The sequence below is a fragment of the Myotis myotis genome, unplaced genomic scaffold (assembly GCF_014108235.1).
Source record: "Myotis myotis isolate mMyoMyo1 unplaced genomic scaffold, mMyoMyo1.p scaffold_m19_p_16, whole genome shotgun sequence".
Taxonomy (NCBI): domain Eukaryota; kingdom Metazoa; phylum Chordata; class Mammalia; order Chiroptera; family Vespertilionidae; genus Myotis; species Myotis myotis.
In genome coordinates this window covers 1,159,481-1,184,979 of record NW_023416320.1, presented here as the reverse complement: position 1 = coordinate 1,184,979, position 25,499 = coordinate 1,159,481, and the positions used below count along the sequence as shown (strand labels likewise).

General features: G+C 58.3%; 1 protein-coding gene and 1 long non-coding RNA gene across 2 annotated transcripts in view; one reads left to right on the top strand and one right to left on the bottom strand.

Annotated features, from left to right (window-relative positions):
- Positions 1-3,142, bottom strand: part of KCNK9 (potassium two pore domain channel subfamily K member 9) — a 35,420-nt gene extending 32,278 nt beyond the window's left edge. Inside the window, exon 1 of the mRNA XM_036337601.1 lies at positions 1,767-3,142. Coding sequence (XP_036193494.1) covers positions 1,767-2,430 — 664 coding nt within the window. The 5' untranslated portion in view covers positions 2,431-3,142. The remainder of the gene's footprint in view (positions 1-1,766) is intronic.
- On the top strand, positions 1,899-24,116 carry LOC118670574. The gene is made up of 3 exons (XR_004972382.1): positions 1,899-1,995; positions 19,636-19,776; positions 23,622-24,116. It is a non-coding gene; the product is annotated as an uncharacterized LOC118670574 (long non-coding RNA).
- Positions 24,117-25,499: the final 1,383 nt, after the last annotated feature.

The window sequence follows — 25,499 nt, the reverse complement described above, 5'->3', positions numbered from 1 at the left end:
TACGATAACCCCTCGGCTGGGCCACCCTTTGTAGGCATCACCGTGAGAAGCACAGGCCCAGAACCACGGGTCAGAATCAACAAACACACCCGCACAAAATTTATCTAACAATTTCTTTTCTCAGGCAAACCAACAACTCTAGGTTCGATTTCAACTCCAACCCTCTCCTGGGACCAGCCCAGCGTGGCGTGTCCCAGAGAGCGGCCAGACGCCCCCGTCCTGGGTGGAGATCATTAAAGACCAGGGGAGGGTGGCTTCCCCACCCCGGGGGTCGGCTTGGGACATCTGTCTTACTCTCTGGCTTCCAGCTCACAGGCCCTGACCCCCAGGACCTTGCCTGCGCATGTGTGTTCCGGCCACAGCTCACAATGGAAGTTTACAGACAGAAAGGACCGTCATGACAATGACCGGCTGGCCCATGGGGCACTGGGAGCACACGGCGGGTGAGGAAGGCTCTCCTGGGTTCTGGCCTCGGCCAGAGGCGTGGCGGACACGGAGCAAAGCTGGTTATGGAGACGACAGAAGGACAACTTCCTTCCAAAACCATGAGATGCTGCAGCAATGAATTAAACATTTCTGACAAGATGACTCTGAAAAGTGTTTGCAGCCGAGAAGGGAAGGCAGGCCGAGCGGGGACTTCCTGTTGCATATGGCACAGCGAGCCGCCCCGCCAGCGCAGAGCTCCCCAGACGGCACATGCTGAGGGGACCGCAGAGGGGGAGGCCTCCTCCCGGGTGCGGGACAGACAGGACTGGAGGGGGACGGGAGAGAGGCCCCCCAGGCCAGCACGGTGGCCCTGACAGGACGAGGAGAGGGTGTGGAGGGCAGGGTGCAGGCTGGGACAAGCTGCGGTCAGACACCACCTCCTCCTGCCCGGGGAGGGCACCCACAAACCTGGGAGGAAGGGACCTGCCTGAGCTCCCAAAAGTGTGATGTCTGCAAGTTCACAGATCCCAGGCCTCAGGGTGCTGCCCCGGCACCCACCAGAGAGCGCTGGGTGCACAGCGCCAAGTGGGGGCCAGGGGAGCCCCCAGGCCTACCAGCAGGGCTCCCCCCAAGACCTGGCCAACTTCTCCAGTTTGCAGGCCATACGCAGACTGGTCTTGCCCACAGCAGCCCTGGGTGGGCAGGCCAGGACCGTGTCCCTGGCCCTCCTCCTTGCTCCCAGCACAGTTCGCCCGCTGCCAACCCCTCACCAATCACCAGATACACCCCCCCACCCCACCCCCACCCCCGCCTGGCACGACCCGCTGCAGAATTCGAAGAAGAGGCGCCAACAGGGAGGGGGCTGAAATCTGGGCTCGGAGGCTGGTGGCTGGCGAGGGTCAGCACCGCCCACGCCCCGGGAGCTGTCCTGGCCACCGGAGTCTCTCCCCGCGCGGATGGCAGGCCGGGCACCCTCCCCAACTCGGGGAGAGGTAGTAAGTGTAGGGCTCGGAGCCGCGCAGCCCGCCGCCGGGCGGTGGGTGGGTGTCTGCTGGGGACTATTCTTAGCCTCCACTCGCTTCGCAGAGGGCGCCTCCGCCCTCCCGGTCCCGCACGCTCAGGCTCACACGCCCGGTCCAGGCACCTGCGCCTGGGAGAGCCCGGCTGGGGTCCTCCAGGAACCAGGCGCCGGAGCGGAGGGGGCTCGCGAGGGAGGCGGGGGGGGGGGGCGCTGCGGGAGGAGCCCCAGCGACAGGCTGCCCGCACCCAGCCCCGCGCCGCGCGCTCGGCCGCCTCCCCGGCTCCTCCGGCGGCGCAGGGAGCCGGCGCCCAGCCCTTACCTATGGTGGTGATGACCGTGATGGCAAAGTAGAAGGAGCCGGCGAATTTCCACTGGACGCCGGCGCGGTGCGGCTCCGACTGCAGGATGACCTGCTCCAGCTGCCGGTAGTCCTCGCCGCTGATGTTGTACTTCCCCTTGAGGCGCGTCTCCTCCGCCTTGAGTTTCTCCTCCTCGCGCATCTCGTGGTCCGACTCCAGGGCGTCGAAGACGGCGGCGCCCACCAGCAGGTAGGTGAAGGTGCAGACGATGAGGGACAGAGTCCGCACGTTCTGCCTCTTCATGGCCGCCAGCAGGGAGCCGGCGCGGGGGGCATGTCCCGCAGGCTCGCAGCCGCGCGCGTCCCACTGCAGCGCCCGGCGGCCGCCGCCGCCGCCTCCGCCGCCGCCGCTGCCTCCAAGTTGTAAGCGGCGGCGGCAGCAGCAGCAGCAGCGGCGGCGGGGAGGCGGGGGGCGGGGAGGCTGGGGGTGCCCCCCTCCGCCGGGGCCGCCACAGCCGCCGCCACCGCGAGGCGGCCGGCGGGGCAGGGGTGGCGCGGGCCCGGGCTCGGGCGAGAAGGCGGACAGGCACAGGAGGCTGCTGGAGCGCCGCGGCCAGGCGTCCGGGAGCCCCGACACCCTGCGCCAGACCCGGCCGAAGCAGCCCGCCCCACTGCGCAGGGCCATGCACGGCGGCGCCTCCGGGCACCGCGCGGCCCTCCGCTCCCCGCCCCCCGCTCCCGCCGGAAAAGCAGGGGCAGGAGCGGGAGCGCGGCCCGAAGGCGGCCTCCGGGGCCTGCGCCCCTCGGGGTCCGGCTCCCGGGCGGCGGCGCCCCGCTAGGAGCCCACAGGTTGGCGCGCGCCCGGCGGGACCTCCTTCTCCGTTTACCTCTCCGCGGCCCCCCTCGAGGGGGTGTGGAAAAGTTTGCGAAGTGCCGGCGTCTCCGGAGTCCCCAGCCGGCGGGGAAGGGGCCGGGCAGGTGCGGCGGGCGGGGCAGCCCGAAGGTCCGAGCGCCCAGGGCCCACCCGAGCGCGCAGGGACGGGGAGGGGCCCCTGCCGGGCGTCGGCCGGTCCACGAAGTTTGCTCCGCTCAGCCCCCGAGGCGCGGGATCGGGGCGCGGCCTCCGGGCGGCAAAGCCCGCGGTGGAGCGGCCTCGGGGGCGGCCGGGAGGCGGCGCGGTGGCGGTCGTCCAGCCCGCTTCTCCGAGGGCGGCGGGCGCGGCGGCGGCGGCGGCGGGAGGGGTCCCGCGGGCCTCGCGGAGCTGCAGAGCGGGCGCGGGCGCATCAGCCGCGCCGGGGTCGGGGCCCTCCGGCGTCCAGGCGTCTGGGGAGGCGGCTGCGGCGCTGGTCTGCCCGGGGCGCTGCGTGCGTGCGCGCCGGAGGGAGCCCGAGTGTGTGTGTGTGTGTGTGTGCGTGCGTGTGTGTGCGCGTGTGTGTGTGCGCGTGTGTGCGCGCGCGTGGCAGCCCCGCTCCGGCGGGAGGGCCGCGGGGGGCGGGGGCCGGGCTACGCGGAGGCACGGCCTTCCTCCTCTCTTCCTCCCTCCCCCTCCCCCCGCAGCCTCCGGGGCGCGCCACCTCCCGCCTGGTCCCCGGCCAGCTGGCGAGGCGGCCGCGGCAGCTCCCGCTGCAGACCCAGCGCGGCGCAGGGTGCGCACGGAGGGAGCGGGAGGGGCGGCCGGTGCCGGGAGGGCGGGGGCGGGCGGAGGACTAGGTGTCTGGGGAGTGAGGGTGGAGGCGGAGCCAGCAGCAGGTTTCAGCGCGGAGGCTGGGAAGACCAGGCGGCTGCTGGGTCCTGGGAGCAGGCTCCCTGCGAGCGCGCGCAGCCGCGCGGGGCGGAGAGTTTGCGGGACCGGGGCTGGGGGAGGAGAGGGGTTCAGCCGGAGCAGACAGACCGGCGGCTTAAGGGAGAGGAGGCAGCCGGCCGAGGGCGGGGCACCAGCAGAGGGGGCCGTGTGCACCCGGGAGCTGGCAGCGCGCGCGGTTCCCCAGGGCCAGCTACCTGGCGCCGGCGCGTGCCACTGGCGGGGGGCACCTCCTCATCGCGTGGTGGGGTCCCCAGGGTCGCCTCAGCTCCCTCCAGCAGCTCATCCGGTGACCCAGAACCTGCCGACCTGAGCGTTACCCCGGAGAGCGCCGAGGATGGCACGGGTTGCCACTCTTGGGGTCCGGGCCACACCCCTCTTTCCTCCCAGTGGCTTTTCCCAGAAACACTCCTAGGTTCCCCCAGGCTGGGCGCGGGGTGCATCCGAACGCCACCGGCCCCTCCCCTGTTCTCCGAGCAACGCCAGGCCTCTCTCCCGACCAGCCTGGGACTGGACGCGCGGCCCCCCTCCTCTGGGGCGCACTGACCCCTTGGTCCGGCGCGGAGACCTCGCCTGGCTCTCCCCTTACCACGTCAGCCTCCTCTGCCCGCTTCCCTCTGCTCCCTGCAGATCGTCGAGGGGGGTCCTTTCACCACGGGCCCCCTAGTCTCTCGGAGCTCGAAATGGGCAGGTTGAAGCCGCGGAGACACCCCCCACCCCGGGCTCCCCTTCTCTGGGCCAGGCCTTGGACCGGGCCAAGGAAGAGATGGAGACTTGGGGGAAGGGGCGCCCCCCGGCGGCGGGCAAAGAGCTGGGGCAGAGGTGGACGTGGGCGCTGCGAAGTCGGCCGGGGGATCAAATCCAACCCTCGCGCAGCTCGCGGGCTGCGGGCTGAGGGCGCTCGGGCCCCTCTGAGTCGCCCCCGCCCCTCGGGCCGCGCATCGGCTCCCCGTCCGCAGGGACTCGGAGCGAGGCTGGGGACCCTCAGCTTCACGGAGGCTCCCCGGCTTTCCACACATTTGAAGGGCTCGCGAGTGCGTGCGCCCCCGCCACTCCGGGAAAGGAGGCCCGCGCTCTGTTCCGGCCGCGGGGTCTCCGCCGGGTCCGCGGGCTTCCTGGAGCGCCAGGAGGGAGAAAGGGGGCGCAAGTCCCGCCCCAAGGCGCTCCCCCTAGAATTCATTGTGGAAACCAGGCCCTTGCGCTTGCGATGGAGCCGGCTGCCCGGTGAGTCACCGCGGGCGGGCGACCAGGATTCCCAGCGGCGGGTGCTTCACTGCGCGGCGGCTCGGCCCACGACGGAACCCCAGCCGGGCCTCCCGGCCCGCAGCGGAGCCACCCTGAGTCACGGCCGTCGGACCCCCGCCGTCCGGAAGCGCCGGCCGCGGGGCGCCGCCAGGGGGCACTGGACTCCGACCCACAGGTCCGCCCGCTGTGAGCCAGCCTGTGGGGGGTGGGGAGGCCGGCGCCCGCGGGCAGGTGCGGAGCGGGGCGGGGCGCTGTCCGCCAGCAGAGCCCACGCTGTGTCAAGAGCCACTTCTCCGGGGCCTACAGGCAGCCTTCCAGGAAAGGAGCCGCTTCCGCGCCCTGGAAGGGACCTGGGAGCTAAACCGGCCCAAACCGCTGCTTACGGATGGGAACATTCCAACCGAGAATCTGCCCAGGGACGCGGGCAGTTCGGTCTAGACCCTCCGCCCAGCTCCTTCAAGGCCCCAAGTCCCAGTGCCACGTCGCCACAGACCGCCCCCAAATGCCGGTCTCCCTTTTCTCCCCCTCCGACTTACGGCTTTGGACTCAAGAGAAACAGGCTGGAGCCGGGCCTCAGGGCAGAATCTGGGGGGTGGGAGCGGAGGGTGCTCTGGCCTGCCCGTCTGCCCCACACTCCCCGCCAGCCCCACACCCCCTCCACGCCCCAACACTCCCCTCCACGCCCCAACACTCCCCTCCACGCCCCACACCCTCTCCGCGCCCCACACCCCCCGCCGCGCCCCACACCCCCGCCGCGCCCCACACCCTCTCCACGCCCCAACACTCCCCTCCACGCCCCACACCCTCTCCGCGCCCCACACCCCCCGCCGCGCCCCACACCCCCGCCGCGCCCCACACCCTCTCCACGCCCCAACACTCCCCTCCACGCCCACACCCTCTCCACGCCCCAACACTCCCCTCCACGCCCACACCCTCTCCACGCCCCAACACTCCCCTCCACGCCCACACCCTCTCCGCGCCCTACACCCCCCGCCGCGCCCCACACCCTCTCCACGCCCCAACACTCCCTTCCACGCCCACACCCCCCTCCACGCCCACACCCTCTCCACGCCCCAACACTCCCCTCCACGCCCCACACCCTCTCCCTGCCAGGCTCTCCTTCCATGGCCTTGACCTACAGGTAGAAGGCGGCCTCTGCGCAGAGCCTGTCCTGACACCTCCCTTGCGCCCCCAGAGCTCTTCCCCAAGGGGTTCTGTTAGCCTTGATGGCTGTGACAGTCCAGAAAGGTCAGGCTGGTCTCTGGGGGAGGTTGGGTGGGGGACACCCCAACTCCAGCTCAGCCTGGAAGTGGATTCAGAGCTCAGTGTGGCCAATCTGAGCCCAGGATGCCCCCTGCCCACAGTGATTGACTGGGTGTGGCTCCCCCCTCACCCAATGGGAGCCCTGGGAAAGCATTGCTAAGAGGAGCCGAGGGTGGGAAGGAAGCTGGTAATGAGGGTGCAGGCCTGGCACCCAACTGAGGAAGCAAATGTCAGCGAGATCTCTGCTCAGGCCACGGGCTGGTGCCTGGGAGCCAGCAGCCTGTGGGCTCCTCCCCCAAGGGCCGAGGGCCTGCGTTAGGAAACAGATGGGCCTGATCAGAGAATAAGGGCCTCCAGGCTCTGTCACTCTCCCTGCCTGCTCCTGTGCTAGGTTCTTCAGACGCTGAGTGAGTCCACAGCCCCACCTCCGAGGACTGCTACCCTGTCTGCCCGCAGAAGCCTGTGGGTTACTGTCCTGGAGAGGGTTGGAGGGCCTTGCCCGCCAGCCCAGAGCTCCTCCCACAGCAGCGCTGAAGGCAGAGGGCGGCGCTCTGGGACAGGTCCCTGCTGATGCCGGGCACCTCCGCGGGCACCAGTCAGCACAGGCCCCGGGGAAGGTTCCATTTGCTGGAAGGAGCCGAGTCTGCTGGTCCCAGGACCCCCGACTCCTTGGGCAGGGCCCAGGCTTTGCCATATTAATGCCGTCTGTGAAAACGGGAAGAGGCTGACAATCATCGTCCCCATTTTACAGATGGGGAAGGTGAGGCACCGAGTCCAGAGGGTCAGAGGAGCTGGAATGAGCCTGCCATCCCCCAGGCCAGGTGGCGGATTCCAGAGGGAAGCACAGGGCAGCCGGGCAACTGGGCCCATGCAGACCTCCCCTGCCTCCTCTGGGGATGAGAACGAGTGTGTCACCAGGAAGGCTGTGTTGAACGGAGGGCAGGACCTCTCAGAGCCTGCCGTCCACTCACAGGCATCACGGGCCCCAGGCAACAGCGCTCCCCAAATTCATGTGACCACAGAGTCTGCCCAAAGTTGGCCTCAGAACCAGCTCCTGGGTCCACTTTTGGGGAGCCACTGGCCTCGCCCAGAGAGCAGGGCACAGGGAGGCAGGCCACCTGGGTTCCACTTCCGCTTGGGCCCTCAGAGAAGCCCACGCCAGTGCAGTCCTTGTGGCCTCAGCTCCTGGCTGGGCCCTGCCTCCGTGGAGCTTCCCCCTCCACCTGCAGCCAGAGCCCCTCTGAACACTGACCCCGCCCTCCATGCTGAGAGCCCCCAGCGCCTCCTGGGCATCCTCACCTCACACCTCCCACCTTTTGCAGGCTGTCCCCTCCTTTGAGGCAAGAACAGCGCCCCAGTGCCCGCGCACATGCGTGCCCTCGCTTAATAGAGGAAATGTGATTAGTGGGTCTCAGGTTGCTGACTGGGGTCTGAACCATGCCTGCTCCATAAATAGCTCATCACGTCCGGAGCCCTGCGCTGCCAGGCCCAGCGGGCGACTGGCAGAGGCATCTGCAGCTGACAGCTCCCAGGGGCTGCTGAGGGCCACCGGCCCAGCAGGAGGGTCTCATTAACAGAGTCCTGAGTGCAGGGTCGATAAGGGAGGAGGGGGGGCGTTCCACGACCAGGCAGAGGGGGCAGGAGGGCCCTTCCAAGCTCACCACCCCAGCCCGAGAGAACTCGGCATTCAGAGAGAGGGGCACTGTGGGACCCAGCTAGCTGCTTTCTTAACATTAACAATCATCACTTCATAGATAAAAACAAAAACTAAAAATCTTCACCCGACCGGCGTGGCTCAGTGGTTGAGCGTTGACCTATGAACCAGGAGTTCACGGTTCGATTCTTGGTCAGGGCACATGCCCGGGCTGTGGGCTCGATCCCCAGTGTGGGGCGGGCAGGAGGCAGTTGAGCAATTCTTTCTCATCATTGGTGTTTCTAGCTCTCCTCCCTTCCTCTCTAAAATCAATTAAAAAATTTTTAATAAAAAAAATAAAAACCACCGCTTACTGGGACGGCAGTAACTGCCACACCTCGGGCAAGTGGCCGAGTCTCCATGTTGAACTTGGTCTGCGGCAGGGTTCCCTCCGGTGGCAGTGGGAGGGGGCGGGTGTAATACCTGGACAGTGCCAGCACGGGGGGAGGGGCGGCGCTAGGAACCTGCAGCAGGTGTGGGGGCCTGCACAGAAGCAGCCGGTCCCTAAGGCTCACCCCCAAGCTCTGTTTTCCCCCCGCCCCGCCCCCGTCCGTGCAGACAGTCCAGGTCCTCCCATGGCCAAGTGAGGGCCCCCCCCACCCCAGGCCTCTCTCCTGGCCAGTGAAGCACAGGAAAGAGGCGTCCACACCTGGCTGGACCCTCTCCCACGTGCAGCAGGCGCTGTCCTCTCTCCAGCTGACTGCCCACCGGCCGCGGGAGCGGAGCCAGTGCCACAGGCCGCACGCAGCGGGGACCCGCTGCTCGGCCAGCTTCCTCCGGCGGGAGCTAACTTTAGCCGGTCACATGGCGCGGTGCCTGTGCCCAGAGCTCGCAGAGCCCTGCGGAAGGTGTTTAACCGTCTTACCCTCGGAAGCCTGGCTCTCGCCTCTGCCATTTCCACCTTGTGTGGCAGAAGGTATTTTTGCGAGCGCAGCCGAGGTGGCAGCGACTTCACAGCGTGAGGCTGCGCCCTGTGCACGCTGCTGCTATTTCGGGGACTCGCAGGTGTGCCGTTTGTGTCCTGACGGCCCGGCCACCCCCGGGGAGGGAAGAGGGGCAGGTGCTCCAAGGCCCGAAGGTCCCCGAGCCCGGGCCCCAGGTTCCTCCCCGAGGAGGCCTGCCTGCCCCGGGCTGGGCTGGGCAAGGCCTGGGCCCCACGCACACAGCACCCTGGCCTCCCTGAGCCTGTCCTGTCCGCTGTGTCCCCAGCAGCAAGCAGGGCTCCGGGAACATTCGTTGAGGCCTCAGGTCGAACCCGAGGCTTCCTCCCTTCTGCTCTGCTCTCTGCCAGGTTGGGGGTCACAGGGGGCGAGGGGGTGCTGGGGTCTGTGGCACAGGATGCTCAGGAGACCCATGGGTCACGTGGGGGCTGCGGAGCCTCGCTCAGCTTAGACTAGGGGACCCCAGGGGGCTTCCCAGCAGCGAGGCCTTGCCCCCAGCCCCTAGCTGTCCCGCTCTCTGTTGCTCTGAGCTGGAGCAGACAGGCAGCCCCGAGGATGCGCACTTGCAGATGGTAGAGACGACCTCCCGGGGCTGGGAGGAGCTCTGGCCATGGGTCTCCTTCCCTGCTCACCTGTGAGGGGCCTTGGCCCAGAGAAGCAGCCGAGCCGGGAGGCCCCGAGTCACTGTTAGCAGGGCCGGGACACCGTCCAGCTTCGGGCCCCTGAGGGTGTCCAGGTAGCCTGCATGGCCCAGCCACCCAGCTCTGGCCCCAACACCCAGGAGCCAGCAGCAAGGCCGGGCTGTGGCGGAGCAGACGCTGGGTGGGAGAGTGCACAGCGCTGGTCGGGCAGCGGGCGAGGCGGGGCTGGGGCTGCAGGAAGATGAGAAAACAGTCCCCGAGAAGCGCTGTGGGCGGAGATACCTGGGTGCGGGCTCAGGCTGCCTCCGGGAGAGAGCATTTGAGCAGCGATGGGAGCCAGGGTGAGCATCCAGGCAGAGGGAGTGGCTGATGCCCTCGAGTCAGGGGACGGATCTTGGCTGGTTCAGTGAAGAGCAAGAATGCAAAGGTGGCTGGGGTCAAGATGAGGTCAGAGGTCAGGGCTCCAAGGCCCCCAGGAGGATAGGAGGCGGGCGGGTGGGGGGCTGGATCTCACTTGTGCCCCAGGAACCACGCTGCACCGGATGAGGGGGAGCCGAGTCACAGCGCCTCCCTGGGCGGGGTGGGTCCCCCTCCTGCTGTGTGGGCCTTGCAGGCCCAGGGCCTCGGTAGCCCTCTGACCCGGAGGAAGAAAGTCCCCAGGAAATGGGTGGCCAATGAAACAATAAGGACCCAACTCTGATGACCGTGAGGCTGGGCTGCCACCAGCCCCGAGGCCATGCTGAGGGTCTCCCCTCGGGGGGCGCGAGGCCTGTCAGGACGGGTTGGGGTGAGTGGGGTGAAGTCACAGCAGCTTTGGGTGCTGTCTGGCCCTCAGCGCCCTAGGATAGGCCTGGGGGACACAGCGTGACTCCCACAGCACCAGGAAGGGTCCCCAGTCTCCCAGGGCCTCCCCAGGCCCCCCCCTCCCCCCGTGCCTGCAATCCCTGTAATGGTGGCTGACTGAATCACTCTTTAAAGATCGTTTTGCTCTTTACATCGATTTATTCTTCATCACAAACAATGCCTTTGTGCATTAAATCTAAGAAAGAGAGGAAAATATAAAGAAGCAAAAGGAAAAGAAACAAACACCTAAGCTGCGCCCCCCTCGGGGGGGAGTTACACCATTCAGCAACGGGCCAGGCCTGGATCGAGGCTGCGCCCTAAGCACAGCGGCCGGTGCAGGAGGCTCCCTCAGAGTCACGTTCAAGGAAAGGGGCGGCCGGTAAAGTTCAGGGATGGTCGGGAGGGCCCAGGGAGGAGGCAGAGAAGGGGAGGCCCTGGAGGAGAGGCAGGGGTGGGCTGCTCAGTCACGAACTCGGTCTGCAGGTGAGGCCAGGGTGCTCACCGTCACAGAGCAAGGCGCTGTGGTCAAGGGGCTTCCGTGGCCTGGCCCCAGCAATACTGTCCACGATTCAGCCCCAAGTGCACCGCTCCCCTGGGGGGCCACCTCGACCCATAGACCGTCCAGCCATGCCCCTCAGACAGTGCACAGGGAAAGGAGCAGGGGGAGGAATGGGGGGAGCAGGGGGAGGAGCAGGGGAGGAGCAGGGGAGGAGCAGGAGAGGAGCAGGGGAGGAGCAGGGGAGGAGCAGGGGGAGGAGCAGGGGAGGAGCAGGGAGAGGAGCAGGAGAGGAGCAGGGGAGGAGCAGGGAGAGGAGCAGGGAGAGGAGCAGGGGAGGAGCAGGAGAGGAGCAGGGGAGGAGCAGGGGAGGAGCAGGAGAGGAGCAGGGGGAGGAGCAGGGGAGGAGCAGGGAGGAGCAGGGGAGGAGCAGGAGAGGAGCAGGGGGAGGAGCAGGGGAGGAGCAGGAGAGGAGCAGGGGGAGGAGCAGGGGAGGAGCAGGAGAGGAGCAGGGGGAGGAGCAGGGGAGGAGCAGGAGAGGAGCAGGGGAGGAGCAGGGGAGGAGCAGGGGAGGAGCAGGAGAGGAGCAGGGGAGGAGCAGGGGAGGAGCAGGAGAGGAGCAGGGGAGGAGCAGGGGAGGAGCAGGAGAGGAGCAGGGGAGGAGCAGGGGGAGGAGCAGGAGAGGAGCAGGGGAGGAGCAGGGGAGGAGCAGGGGAGGAGCAGGAGAGGAGCAGGGAGAGGAGCAGGAGAGGAGCAGGAGAGGAGCAGGGAGAGGAGCAGGGAGAGGAGCAGGGGAGGAGCAGGGAGAGGAGCAGGGGAGGAGCAGGAGAGGAGCAGGGAGAGGAGCAGGAGAGGAGCAGGAGAGGAGCAGGGAGAGGAGCAGGGGGAGGAGCAGGGGAGGAGCAGGAGAGGAGCAGGAGAGGAGCAGGGGGAGGAGCAGGGGGAGGAGCAGGGGGAGGAGCAGGGGAGGAGCAGGAGAGGAGCAGGAGAGGAGCAGGGAGAGGAGGAGCAGGGGGAGGAGCAGGAGAGGAGCAGGGGAGGAGCAGGAGAGGAGCAGGGGAGGAGCAGGGGAGGAGCAGGAGAGGAGCAGGGAGAGGAGCAGGAGAGGAGCAGGGAGGAGCAGGGAGGAGCAGGGGAGGAGCAGGGGAGGAGCAGGAGAGGAGCAGGGGAGGAGCAGGGAGAGGAGCAGGGAGAGGAGCAGGAGAGGAGCAGGGGAGGAGCAGGGGAGGAGCAGGAGAGGAGCAGGGGGAGGAGCAGGGGAGGAGCAGGAGAGGAGCAGGGGAGGAGCAGGGGAGGAGCAGGAGAGGAGCAGGGGGAGGAGCAGGAGAGGAGCAGGGGGAGGAGCAGGAGGAGGAGCAGGGAGAGGAAGGGGGCGGGGAGCAGGGCCGGGCCTCCCACCCAGTCTGTGCCTTTTAGGAGAGGAGCCTTTCAGCCCTGAGCTCCTTTGTCCTCCGCACCCCCTGCCCCTCCCACCTCACCCTGTGCCCTCTCACCCATGTCCTCCCTGGTAAATTTCTTGGGTGTTCAATTTCATCTCAACATCTGCCTCTTGTGGGACTCAGACTAACACAGGGGCATTCAGAAATCCACCTGAGCCCCCAGTGAGCCAACAAAGAAAAATCACAGCTTTGAAGGGGCCCAGAGCCAGCGAGGAGGGGAGAAGCCAGAGAGAGAGAGAGAGCGAGAGGGAGAGAGAGAGAGAGAGAGGGAGAGGAGGGAGGTGGGACTTGGGAGGTGACAGGGTTAGGTGAGGACACAGGGCGGGCCCCTGGAGGGAGCTCAAGTTCCTATGGAAAGAAGGGACCAGAGCTCACTCTCCAGAACATGAGGACGCCTCGCCGGGAGAGAGCCCTTGCCGGGTCCTGGCACCGTGACCCTGGCCGTCCAGCGCAGCACTGGGAGAGCGAGTGCCCACGGGCAGGCCTCCAGGCTTGGCTCTGGGAGGGCCCCTGAGCCGACAGCAGGACCCACATTTGTGACGTGGAAAACTCAGGGGCTCAACATTACAAAGGCTTCTGCTCGCTCCTGTGAGCTGACAGGCAGCTCTGCTCTCTGAGGCTCCTGAGACCAGACAGCTGCGCCCCTGCCCTGGCTTCCAGGATCCGGCAGGGAGGGGGACCCCACAGCTCTCGCCAAGGTCCCGGAGACTCCGCCCAGAAATGTCCCACGTCACTTCTGAATACATTTTGTCAGCCAAAGCAATGCCACATGGCCCAGCTCGGGGGTCAGCCCAACCACGTGTCCAGCAAAGACCTCGCCCAAGAATCCGGCCCAGCCCAGGTGTGGCTCACCTGCGAGGACGCAGGACACCGTCGGAGCTGCACTTCCTGGGCCCTGGCCTACCCCCGCTCTCCCCCCGCATCCTCGAACCCTCGCGTGTGGGAGACTCGAGAGAAGACTCAGGATGGGAAATTAATGAGACAGGATGGAGCCCACAGAATGAAGAAAGATGAAGAGGGAAGGGCGGCGGTGAGCGGGGCCTTGATAGGTGGAGAATTAAATCAAAATGAATACGGATAGACCTGTCAGACCCTGCCACCTAATGCTTAGTAAGGGCTCCCGAAATAGAAGCTCCTCCTGGGAGGGAAAATTCCAATGATGGTCTGCTTAGAAAAGTCCTAGCTCAGCAACCTCGCAAGGTCTGGGCAGGGGAAATTTACAGGCTCTCTCAGGGCCTCATCCCTGAGGGCGGGGGAAGGAAGAATTCTAGAAATTCTCACACTGGGCAGAGGAGGAATAGTCAGGGGGAAATAACGTGTCTTACTGTGTGAAATAGCAGGCATCTTAGTACAGAGAAATCTGTGTCTGGTCGCAGGGATGAGGAGGGTCTGAGTGTCTGCTCAGGCGCCACAACAGAGTCCCAGGGACTGGTGGCCGGCACAGTGGGCATTTGCTTCTTACAGTTCTGGGGGCTGGAAGCCCAAGGCCAAGGGTCTGGCAAAGTAGGTTTCATCCCGAGGTCACGTCTCTTGCTTTGCGACTATCGTCTTGCCGTGGGCTCCCGTGACCTCTTCTTTGTCCGTGCTCTGGCGGGGAGGGCAGGAGTGAGCTCTAGTGTCTTTTCTTATGAGGGCACTAACCTTATCTGATCAGGGCCCCACCCTTATGACCTCGTTTAACCTTGATTACTTCCTCAGGGGCCCCATCTCCAAGTACAGTAACACAAAGGTTTGGGGTTTCAACATGTGCATTTTTGGGAGACACAAACATTCAGTCTGTAACAGAAGAGCATAAGTAGGGATTCCTAATTGACAAAGAAAAATATAGAAGGAACTGTAACTTGATCAAACCATCAAAAACAAGGAAGAAACAACGATATAAGATAAATAGCCAACAATAGGAAGTATGTTAAATATGTGAGTTACCATCTTAAATGGAAAGATGTGGACTCTCCAGGAGAACAGCCAGACCTTGTCATACTGGGTTCTGAAGAAACACAGCCAAATATAAGCTGTTTATTAGAAATACACTCGAAGCAGAATACTGTAGATATTTAGATGGCTGGGGAAATATTTGCAAGGATAAAGCAAGTGAAAATAAAGTAGAACTGGCAGGTACTAATTTCAAAAAAGGTTAAAGATACTTACACGTGATAAATGAGAACATGCTACAGTAGAGGGATACACAGTCAGAAGCCTGCATTTATAAAAGAAGAGCTAACTTTTCAAAGCAAAACCTATTGGGAAAGAGAACTTGATAAAAAAAAAAAAATATATATATATATATATATATATATATATGAAAGCATAAGAGAGACAGCTGCTCGTTTAGATAAAAAATGGACAGAAGTGTTAGAAATGAAGTCCCATGTATGCAGTCCCAGGTATGCAGTCCCCTGTATGCAGTCCCAGGTATGCAGTCCCCTGTATGCAGTCCCATGTATGCAGTCCCATGTATGCAGTCCCCTGTACTGCAGGGCCTCGATCAGAGCCTGGTGTGAACAAATCAAATTGCTCGTAGTGATGTCAGGGACAACTGGGAACGCGATGTGGGTGGAGTCTTAGGAGATCGCAGGACGTTACCTCTCCGGGCAGGGCTGGGGCCACGGTTACCAGGGACGCTTCCTTCTCTACCGAGGAGGGAAGCTGAGGGATGGAGGGGTGGAATGCAGGAGGCTGATCTCTCTCACTAAGACCTCAGTGAGAAACAAGCCTGGCGTCATGGCACAGCTACTGAGTCCCGGTGCTTTCCTTTGACATTTTAAAACACCAAAGTAATAACACCAGAATAACGCAGCCCACGCATGTGGAGGTGTGTGACACACACTTTATATGTTCTCAAAGAGCGAATACATGGTCATATGCCCACAGGCCACTGGTGAGAGGCAGGATCTGGCAGGTCAGTGAGGAAACCTTACCAAGTTCAAGGGACACACGAATGCAGCTGTTCACAGGCCTCCGTGCTCTGGCCACGCCCAATGCAAGGAGAAATAAAGAATAACAGGGAAGCCCCAAACCCTCCAACTACTTGCAAATGCAAAACATTCCTACATAACTCTTGGCTCACAGGGAAAATCAAAGGAGAAACTGCTGGAAAACGAGGAAAAGGAAAAGCCTTGGGTTAGGACACACAGAGGGGAGCCCACGGCTCGGGAAGGCGCCCCCGGAAAGGCCTTCACCAGACACGGGAAGACTAGCCGTAGCGCCAGCTCTTGTGCTTGGCTAGAAATTAGGGGAAAAACAACAAAAGAAATGAGAAAGAGAAAATTCATAAAGGTAAGCGAAATTGATGAAACAGGAAAAAAAATTAAACAGTGGAAAGAATACGTAACTGCAAACGCTTGTTCTTTGAAATGGCTAATAAAGTAAAAAACAGCCCTCGTGAGTCTCATTGCAGGGCACAAAGAGCGAGAGATGGTAAAATTAGACAAGATTAGGAATGAAGGAGGCTGACGTACCAATATAACTACAGATACAGGGGAGATAAAAATAATTATGAGACTATTGCCTGCAACTCTGAGAAACCTCAGGGACATGGACAGTTTCCTGGTATCAGTCAATTACCAAAATCAGTCCAAGGAAAAAATTGAAAATGTTAATAGACCAATTACCATAAAAGAGATTAGGAGGTGACTGAAGATTTATCGGGGAAAAGGCACCAGAATCAGACAGGCGCACGGCCGAGGTGCATCTAATTTCTGAAGGTCTAATCCTGTCGGTGCTATGGAAACTATTTGGGGTCATGGAGAGAGATGGGAGAGAAATGCTCTTGTTCATCCTGTGTATCTACAATAACCTGCGTACAAGTAATACAGAATAAGGGGACTGCAGGCCGATGGCACTGAGGAATATAAATAAAAGTTCCTAAAATAAAATGCTAGCAAATAGAATCCAGCAACGGACATAAAGAACAATACCTTACCCTTCAGGTTTCCTGCAGGAATGCGAGTGTGGGCGAGGGTCCTTGGCCCTGGGGACACTTTGTAGGCATATTGTCACCCCTCTTCTCTGAGCGTCTCTTGGGGAGACAGAGTCGGGACACGTTAGGCAATGATCAGGGGGCTCAAAAGAACAGGACTGGGCAGAGCAAAGACAGTCGAGGAGCCTTCATATCTGTCTGGTCACCAATGCCACGATTTCACATGGAAACCGTGTGGGGTTTATTCGAGAACAGGCTCCGAGAGGTCATATTGTTCCAACACCTTACCAACGATTCCATAAAACCAATTCCTTTCTGATCTGAAACCCACCGAGGGAGCAGCTGAAAGCATTCGCCTGTTTTTAGTTGCGCCCCGGTGCCCAGGACCTGGTGCTGAGCGTGTGGTCCATCGCACAGCACAGAATCTTGGCCATCTGCAGGGAGTTGGTGTGATTGGCAGGGGCCTGGAGAGGTGCGGCGACTTCCGAGAGCACTCAGATGGCGAGGGCAGAGTCCGGATCTGAACCCTGCCGAGACCGGCCGCAGAGCCCAAGCTTTCAATGGCACACGTGGAAGCCACACGTGGAAGTCCCCCTCCCACCCCACCCTCAGTGACTTGCTGGCTCACAGAGGAGTTCCAGTCGTCCATGTACCCAAAGCTAGGGCCACGGAATGAACGCTGGGTTAGGTGTCAGGAGGCCTCGGTTCTAGCCCCTCTCCTGCCACCAGCTCACTCACTAGGTGGCTGGACCATGACTTTGGCCTTCTCTGACTCTGAGATGCCTTGAGCAGCCTGTCTCTGCAGAGCCAGCCTCGAGGCGCTGTCCATGGTGCTGAAGGCCTCCTGCCCAGGGCTCCCACTTCACTTCCCCGTCTACAGAGGAGCTGGCCTGGGCAGCTGCCAGGGACACAGTGTGATTAATCAGCAGGTTTGAAATGGCAAACTAAATTCTAAAGGTGGACGCAGGGAAGAATTCTTTATTGGTTCGCTGAATCGGTGCCAAAGGATCTTTTTTTACCAAAAGCCATGTCTTTGACAATTCGCATCACCTGGGGCTGACTCAAAACATCTCAATTTTTGGAGCGAGGCATGGAATTAAGTTTCCACTGCCCAGCAGAATAAATGGAACATCATCTAATCCCCAAGCTCCGTTTGCCCCTTTCAAGTCCCATCCTTCCCCTTCACCCACAGGGAACTGGCGCTAAATTTTGTGTCCGTTGCTCACTTTTTGTTTCTACAGGATTTTTTTTAAGCAACTTGTGTATGGAGCCTTAATAAATACATGGGTTTGCTTTGGAGACTCCGTGTCATTGAGATCATGCCACAGGTATTCTTTGGCTGCCTGCTTTAGTCCATCAACGCTATGCTTTTGACGAGCACCTGTGTTGTTCCATAATCACCACCGTATTCTGTTCTGCTACACAAATCGGCCACAACGGAGTGACGCATTCCATTCTTAATAGGGCACTGGAATTAGGTCCTTTTCTCCTACTATGAACAATTCTGCCATAAGTGTTCTGGGATGTGGCTTGTGTTGGGCAAACCACAAAGTATTTGTTAAGATATGGAATGGTAGTGGGGTCACTGGGTCATAGGATATGACCAGCTCAACTCTGCTAGGCCTGGTATAGACTCCTGGTGCTCACCGCATCCCATTCCCCCTCCTCTCTACAGCGGCCAGGCCCCGTTCGCGGCCAGGCGGGGCCCTGTCGTTTGCTCTTCTCTGTGGGTTGTGAGCAAAAGTGACTTACATCATTTCCAGTTTGAATAAGCTCATTAAAGTGGTAGACCCTCCTCGTACTTCTCCCCGTTTGTGACCTGTCTTTCCACCTCCGTTATGAAATCTTCTGAGGAACACAAGTTCTTAATTTTAATATAATAGAATTTATCATTTTATGATGTGGTTTTTGTGTCTCATTTAGGAAATCTGTTTCTAACCAAGGCCATAAAGCTACTTATAATGTCTTCTTGCCGAGACCGGTTTGGCTCAGTGGATGGAGCGTCGGCCTGTGGACTGAAGGGTCCCAGGTTCGATTCCGGTCAGGGGCATGTACCTGGGTTGCGGGCATATCCCCAGTAGGAGATGTGCAGGAGGCGGCTGATCGATGTTTCTCTCTCATCGATGTTTCTAACTCTCTATCTCTCTCCCTTCCACTCTGTAAAAAATCAATAAAATATATATTTTAAAAAAAAAAAGCTACTTATAATGTCTTCTAAATGTTGTATAATTTGCCTTTCACATTTAGGTCTTAACCGAGAATAGATTTTTGTACACGGTGAGTAAAGGGTCCGAGGTCTCCCTTGCCCACATCTACCCGCTTACTTTCCCAGCACTATCTAAGGAAGAGCCCAGCCTCTTCCCTGGCACATGGCCGCAGCAGTTCACACATCCCGTGTCCATCTGCGCATGAGTCACTTCTGGGTTTTCCATTGGTCCCTATTCCGTGTGTTTACCATTGTACTACATGTCCACCTGTTCTTCAAGAGCATGTTGGTTATTGTTGGATCTTTGCATTTCCACATAATCAGCTTGCCAAGCTTCACCCAAAGAAATTAAGCTTTTTATTACTGCAGCACTGAGTCCATAAATCAATATGGCGAAAATTTACATCTTTGAGACAGTCTCCTAACCACCCACTTAGATCCTCTTTAACGTCCTCCAAGACACTGTTACCTCTTGGTCCATGAGGGTCTGGCACATTGAAAATGTACTCTTGGGCGGTGCATCCATCTCCTGTTGCCACTGTCACCACTTAGCGGCCTACACAACACAAATGTCATACCTTACTGTTCCGGAAGCCAGACGTTAAAAAGGAGTCTCTCGGGGCAAAAGTGAAGGATTCAGGAGGGCTTTGTTCTTCATGGAGTTCGTAGCGGGAATCCCTTTCCTGGCCTTTTCCAGCTTCTAATGCAGTGGTTCTCAACCTTCCTAATGCCGCGGCCCTTTAATACAGTTCCTCATGTTGTGGTGACGCCCAACCATAAAATTATTTGAGTTGCTACTTCATCACTGTAATTTTGCTACTGTGATGAATCGTCATGTAACTATCTGATATGCAGGATGTATTTTCATTGTTACAAATTGAACATAAATAAAGCATCGTGATGAACCACAAAAACAATATGTAATTATATATGTGTTTCCGATGGTCGTAGGCGGCCCCTGTGAGAGGGCCGTTCGGCCCCCAGCAGCATCAGGCTAAATCCCCACGCTGCCCCCCTGGTTCTCTTCCCAGGGCGCCTGTGACTACCCTGAGGCCCCTGGGTGATCTCGCTGTTTTAAAGTGAGTGATTGGCAACTTCAATCTTTCCTGTGCCTGTACTTACTCTTCGTCGTCGGACACCCACAGGCTCTGAGAATTGGGACGTGGCCATCTTCGGGATGCCCTTATTCAGCCAACCACAGAGTCTACCTTTTTTTGTAGTTCTGTAAGAGGGAGCCCGTTTCATTTTCTAGTCATTTGTGCTATAAAAATGCGACGGCTTTTCTGTATAGATTTTTGTATCTGACAACTTTGCTAAGCACCGATTCTAATAAACCTGCGGATCCTTTATGTAGTAGACAACACACGATGTCAATAACGACGGCTCTGCTTCTTCCTTTCCAGCCCGTGTGCCTTCTGTGGGTTCTTGTCTTTGCGTTTCCGTGCTGGCCTGGGCCACGCACACATGTGGAGACAACAAGCATCCTTGTTCCGTTCCTGCCTTAGAGTGCTTACAACATCTCAACACTGAGAAGAATGTTTGCCGTATGTATATTTTTTATATATATCCCTTTATCAGGTTAAAAAAAACTCTCTAGACCTAGCTCTCTAGGAGTTTGTTGTTGTTGTTTTTTGGGGGGGGGGGGTGAAGGGTGATATCGACTTTTATCAAGACTTTCCCATATCTACAAGAATGTTCATATGATTTTTCTTCTTTAACTTGACAATGTGGTAGATTATCAACATCCTGTCCAATGTGAAACCAACCTTGCATTCTCTTTGTACAACTCGACCACAATATGTTACCTTTTTCACATACAACTGAGTCTGTTTGCTAACATTTAGATTCAGATTTTTGCCCCTACATGAATGCATGATTTAGCCTGAAATCTCCTTTTCTAGGCTGTCTTTGCAAAGTTTGGTATCAAGGCCATACTAGCCTTATGAAAAATAACTAAATATTTTCCCCTTTTCCCACATTCAGAAATATTCTGGGCACACTTGGATTTTAGTTTGTTTGTTTCTTGAATTAGAATTCACTGGTAAAAGCAATCTGGGCCTAGAATTTCCTTGACAAAAAGATTTTTAACTACTGAGTTGATTTCTTCAATGGCTTTAAGATTACTCAGTTTTTCTGTTTATTGTTATTGAAAATTTTAATGTTTATTGTGTTTTCTAGAAAATTGTATTTCATTTCCGTTTTGAAGTTTATTGGTGTAAAGTTCTTCATAATTTCCTCTTCTAATATCCTCCCATCCTTGTCTGTGGTATCTGATGTCCCCTCTTTGTTTGACATGTGGCTATTTGTGTCTTTTCTATTTTATTAATCCAGTCAGAGGCTTCTTGATTTTATTAGCCTTTTCAAAAAACAACCTTTAGCTTTTTGCTACTGTGGGTTTTTCTTATTTTATTAATTTATGATCTTATCTCTATCATATTCTTCTCTTCTCGATGATCTTTCCTGCCATCTTTTTCAGCACCTGGGGATGGCTAACTTTCACACGTTCCTCTTGGTAATATAAGCATTTAAGTTTATAAAATATCCCTCTAAATACTGATTTATCAGCATTGTACAGTTTTGATATATACTTCGCTATTGTTCAATGTCAATATTTCCTGCTTTCCACGGCGATTTCTTCTTTCAACCCTTAGTGATCTAAAAGTGTTTCCTAGTTTCCAAATCCATGGGACTTTTATAATTATCTTTTTGTGGCTGATTTCTAACTCAAGCATATCAGGTTCAGAGAATGTATGTCTGTGATGACAGTCCTTCAACTACATGCTGGGCCACAGCAAATCTCAACATGTGTGCTTGATAAAAATGTCTTTCTACAGCCATTGAGTGAAGTATTCTATATAAATCCCTCAGATTAAATGTGTTGGTTGAAACTTTCAAATCTTTAACACTTTCTGTCTCCTTGATCTTTCAGTTACTGAGAGAGGTTTGTCTGTTTCTCCTTGTAATTCTATCAGGTTTTACTTTATGCGTTTGAGACTGTATTACTGGTTGCATGTGTATTTGGAGTTAGTATAGCTTCCTGGCGAGGTCACTGTTTTTATCATCATGATGTAATTATTTCTCGAAGTCATTCACTTTTGCTTTAGACGTTCTTTTCATTAGGATTCTTCTGGAACATCTTCTCCTGCCATTCTGTTTCAACCTCCTCCCACATCCTTGTCTTAGTGTCTCCTGTAAATATCATAAACCTGATTTTTGCGGTTGTTGTCTAGTCTTTTATCTGGGATAGTCTTTTAATTTATTGTAAGTACTGACATACTTCATTTCGACAACTCGTTTCATAACCACTTCTGGCTACTTATCCACTGGGCTTCACGCTTCTCAACTACAACATAAAGATAATAGTACCATTACCATTACAGCGCGGTTTTGTTTGTTCTGCCATTTCCATCTATTCATTTGGTCCATTTTTCTTTCTTTTTTTTTTTTTTTGTCTTCATTTGGACTGAATAATTTTTTCCCTTATTTAACTTTTTTGAGCATCCAGCTTAGAACTTGTGCATGCACTTTCTTACTTTCTTAATGGTCACCCCAGAAACTGAAGTTCTGTAACTAAAGCACGAAAGCTTACATCTAAATTAATTGATATATTTATCCTCCTCCCGAGCCTTTGAAATGAAAATTAAAGCACCTCGCGCTCCTTGACTCCGTCTTCCCCTCACTAACGTGTGTTATTTTGCTGTACGTTAGGTCTGTGATGTTGCCACTCGGTAATTCATGCTGATGGTGATGACTGACAGTCAGTGCTGGTTCAGATTTACCCACATTGCTGCTGTCCTTCTTTCCTGCATTTCCAACGGTCAGATATTGATTCCTTCTGCCTGGAGTTTATTCTCTAGAATTCCGTTTAGTGAGGCTTTGGCGGCGGAGAGCCCTGGGTTTTGTTTCCGTAAGAATGTTGCTGTTTCACCTATTAGAACGTGTTGGTGTCACTCAGATGTCACTCCACTGACATCTGGACTCTGCTGTGGCGGACGGAAAGTCAGCTATCAAGGTGCCACCTCTTTAGGGTGGTCTGCCTTGTCTTCTAGCTCCTCAGCAATCACCCCTTCACGTCTGGTGTTTGGAATCATATTATGATGAGTCTATTGTGTATGTTCAATGTTATGCTCCGCGGACTTGGTGGGGCTTCCGGAAGTGTGGGGTTTGTCCCATCAGTTCTGAGGGTCTCAGTCATGCCCCTTCCCATCCTGCCTCTGCTCCATCCTGTCCTCTCCTCCAGAAACTCTGACGATGTGAGCGTCCTCACCCTGCTGGCTGTGGGTTTTTAGTCTCTTTCATATTGTCTGTCCTCTCTGAGCTGCATTTTTTATAACGTCGCCAGCTCTATCTTCCATTCACTCGTCTCCCTCGAGCTGGGTTTAATCTGCCTTCAATGCACTCATTAAGTATTTAATTTTAGTTCTGTCACAGTTACGGGACTTCCACTTGATTATTTTTGTGATGCTCTCAATCTTCACCCATTTTCATCTTCTTTGTCATTTTTGTGACATAGTAAGGCACTGATTTCACAGTCTGTCTGAGGAAGCCGGTGCGTGGTTCTCCTTCAAGCCCGGTTTGCTGCCTTTGTTCTGCCCTCACACATGATGCACTGTTTCCTTGTGTGTTTGATGATTTTCTTTCTTTTAGAACTGAATTATTCATTTGCCTTGGAGATTTGGGACAGAAGTGGCTTCTTCCAGAAAGGATGTGTTTACTTCTGCGAGCCGTCTGCTGCGTGGCGGTGGGGGCGCTGGGTGTCTGGGACCACTTTCAAGTTAATGAAGGACGTGGGGCTGGGGGAGTGTGGCCTGGGACTGCAGGTCACGGGAGGGCCAATTTGGGTGGAATCAAAGCGTGGAGACCGGACAGTTCTATTTCCACTCTCTGAGTAGGGAAGGGGGCATTTTCAGTTCACCCCTCACTCAGAGTAGAATCCTTTGGGTTCCCAAATTAATGGGGTGCAGCCTCCCCTGAGCTTCCCCACCTGGGTGGGCGTGGTTCGCTCCTCCCCTTCCCAGTTCTGTGAGGATGGCGAGCCGGCACCCCGCCCTCTCGGGGCTTTGCCCACACAGGTCAGGCAGGTGCTCTTACTCCCCTGCCGCCCGCGGGGGCATCACCACGTGTCTAATAGAAGTGCCATCACTCAGTCAGTTTCAGGAGGAGGCTTAGTCTGTGCCCCAGTCCATCACGGTAACACCTTTGGATCTTTACTATTTGCCTTAACCCCTTAGGCCATGGTTCCGAGGCCTAGGGGCCAGGCAACCACAGGCTCCCCGCCTCCTCTCTGCGCCCGGGGCCCAGGCTGGCGCGAGCCACCAGGAGGACGGGGCTCCTAGGCTGGCGGCTCAGAGGCATCACCTGACGCCGTGTCTTTCTAAACCATCCACAGGTCCAGCCTCGACCCGAATGCAAACAGCTCAACGTGACGTCACGGGGCTCACTCCCTCGATGGGCAGCCCCTCTCCCCGGAGCCGCTGTGCGGAAAGCGCCTGATACTGCCCCTCGCTACCTGGTCAATGAGCAGAGTCTAAGGGAACAGTGAGGGCGCGTGGCCAGCTTCCCGGGGGACAGTGGTCAGGCGCGTGGCCGGGAGGACAAGGAGGCGTGGGAGGGCAGGCGGGGCCCAGCGTTAGCTAGTGAGGACTTGCTATCACGTGTGGGCACGTCAAGGGGATGTAGGCCAACCACTAGCGCACATGCCCACGAGGTAGTGCTCTTACTGCCATCACGCAGATGACAGCAATGCGGCTTCCTGTCAGTGACGGTGTGAGGTCCCAGAGCCGGCCAGGGGCGGGGCTGGGCTTCCGCGCCTCAGGCACCTTCTGGATCCCCGCTCTGCTGGGTGAATTCTAGGCGACAGTGTGACGGCTGGGTGACTGCGGGCCACTGCAGGCCGAAGGGAACAAGTGTCAGAGGGCGAAGCCACGCCGCCCACTGCTGAGGGGAAAGGACGCCGAATTTCGGGCTGTGCTTCCTTGGCCTCAGGGGGGCTGGGCCCCGGGCTGGCACCCGGACGCCGCCTGCCTGGAAGAGGAATATTAGGAATAACCCAGCACCTGACAACACGGAGGAGATGCACGGAGTCGGGCCGGTGCTGCGAGAAGTCAGGGCTGCCGTGGGGTCAGCGGGAACCAGGGGCACCGGGGGACACACCGGTGCCTTCCCAGACCCTGGCTGGAGGGGCTGACTGCCATTATTGAGCGCCAACTGTGTACAGGCGGAGCAGTGGCCCTTTGCCTGGGCTCCCTCATCGGACCCTGGCACCAGGGGACTGAGCTGGACTCCACCCAGCCCGAGGCCTCCTGCCTGGCGTGTCCATCCACAACCTCTGTGTGTACGGCGGGTCCAGGATGGGACGGCCCAGACTCGACCCTGTCCGGGGAGCTGTGGACACACGGTCACAGGGCCCTGGAGAGTTCTAGTGTCCTGAGCAAAGGGCTGTGGCCACCTCTGCTGGAGAGTCCTCTCCGGTCCCCACCCGCCACCTCAGGGCTGCTCTCCTGTGGAGCCTGGAGCCACAGCAGCTGAAAAGACTTCGGGATCCTTGGGCGGCCGGGCCCCTGCACACGACACACCACGCCCACCCTGTCCCACAGCAGCTGGTGTCCGCAGCTCAGTCAGTTCTCACACTGCCTACCAGAGTGGGCACAGACCCCACACACAGGTCAGGGCTCGGTCCTACTGGCCGGCCCCAGCTCAGACGCCAGCGCAGGTGCAGGCCCCCCACTTCTAACAGCCAGCAGTGTGCTGGGGTTCCTGGCCCCCCAGGCCTGACAGTTGGCTATGATAGAGCCCAGAACTCAGACAAACACCTACTTACATTCCCAGGTGACCACAAGGGACGTGACAAAGGATGCAGGTGAGCGGCGGATGGAGCGAAGCACAGTGAGGTCCGGAGGGGTCCAGGGGCAGGTGCTTCTGCGTCTCCCGCGTGACCGTGAGTGCGTTCACCAGGAAGCTCCCCGCAGCCCAGGTGGGCAGGATGGGTCCCGAACCCAATCCAGGGCAGGCAGGGCGGGGTGGCGGCTCCCAGCTCCTAAGGACGCTGGTCCTTCGGCGACCAGTCCCATCCTGACGCCACCAGGGGCCCACCCAGGGGCCCACCCAGAGTCACCTTGCTGGACAAAGACACTCCCATTGCCTGGGAATGCCAAGGGATGGAGGGGGTGAGGAGTGCTCCAGGTCAGGAACCAGGCAGGGACAAATGTCAATTTCTTCCTATCACATATGCCTGCCTCGGCAAAAGCCCACTCCCTGCTCCCTGCCC